At 37.5% G+C, this 1,313-nt stretch overlaps 1 protein-coding gene across 1 annotated transcript in view; it reads left to right on the forward strand.

The window, feature by feature from the left end:
• ACOT9 (acyl-CoA thioesterase 9) overlaps positions 1–1,313 on the forward strand; it is a 29,225-nt gene that overhangs the window by 7,534 nt on the left and 20,378 nt on the right. Inside the window, exon 4 of the mRNA XM_010832548.1 lies at positions 65–102. Coding sequence (XP_010830850.1) covers positions 65–102 — 38 coding nt within the window. The remainder of the gene's footprint in view (positions 1–64; positions 103–1,313) is intronic.

Genomic DNA, 1,313 nt, shown 5'->3' on the forward strand with positions numbered 1-1,313 from the left:
GTTATTTTTTTTAAAGGGTGATCATCATGATTTTCATTTCATCACAGTTTTCTTTATTTTACAGGTTTGGCAGGATTCTTGAGGATCTTGACAGCCTAGGAGGTACTGATATTTTAATATTTTTGAATAGGGACTTATATCAATACATTGATGCCTATGGCTGGAAAAGGTCTTTTTATTCTTTAACTTGCACAGATGAAGATATTCTAAAAGAGCAGAAAAAGAATGGCATCTACTAATTCTGAATTGTCATAATTATTTTATTTAATTAACCGAAAAGTGGCAGAGTACAAGGAGTTGTTCTTCCCTGAATCATGTGAGAGTATGATGATGACACGATGCACATCAACCCCAGCTATTTTCACATGTGTTTCCTACAAACAAGGACATTCTCCTTCATTAACTACAAGATAACCCTCAAAATCAAGAAATTAACACTGACATTTAGACAGTCTAATCCTCAGACCCCATTCAACTTTGGCCAGAGGTCCTTTATAGCAGGAGGATCCACTTCTGAATCACGTATTGTGTTTAGTTGTTGTATCACAGACAGTTCGTCAGTCTTTCCCTGACTTTCATGACCTTGATCCTCTTGAAGGTTATGCGCCAGTTCTTTTGTGGAATTTCTTTTAATTTGGATTTGTTTGACGCGTCCCCAAGATTAGATATGGGACATGCATGTTTGACTGGAGTGACGTAGAAGGGATGCTGTGTTTCTGTTGCATCTTAGCAGGTAGAGCATAATTCTAATTTGTCCTATTCCTGTGATGTTATCTTTGATTCCTTGGTGAAGGTGGTGTCTGCCAGGTTTCTTTGCTGTAAAGTTACTCTTTTCCCCTTTTAAATTAATAAGTACCTTGTTGGGACTTGTGAAAATCCCATTCCTCATCAGACTTTTATCAATTATTTTAAACTCAGTAGGGACTCAGGGATTCCTATGTTACTGAATGGAGTAGAATGTATTTCTATCATCTGTTTTGATGTTCAAATTGTCCCGGGACTGTTTCAGTCCCTTCATGCTGACTTCTATGATTTTTTCTGTTTTTATTTATTTATTTTTTTTCTTGGATGTGTCCCCATCATTCTCTGAGAACTTCCTCACTTTTTGGCACAAGATCTTCTAGGCTCATTTCTACTTTTTGTGTTCCAGTCCTGGAATCAGCCAAATCTCTGAGGAGCCCTGGATCTTTTTAATGGAGAAACCAAGATCTGGGTGCTGGAGTGGTCATCGTTGCTGGGGTATCACTATTCCAATGCCCTTTTAGTATGTGAGCTGGGGAATATATGCACATACATGTTCATTTCCATTTATA

The sequence above is a fragment of the Bison bison genome, unplaced genomic scaffold (genome assembly GCF_000754665.1).
Source record: "Bison bison bison isolate TAMUID 2011002044 unplaced genomic scaffold, Bison_UMD1.0 scf7180017833525, whole genome shotgun sequence".
NCBI lineage: Eukaryota > Metazoa > Chordata > Mammalia > Artiodactyla > Bovidae > Bison > Bison bison.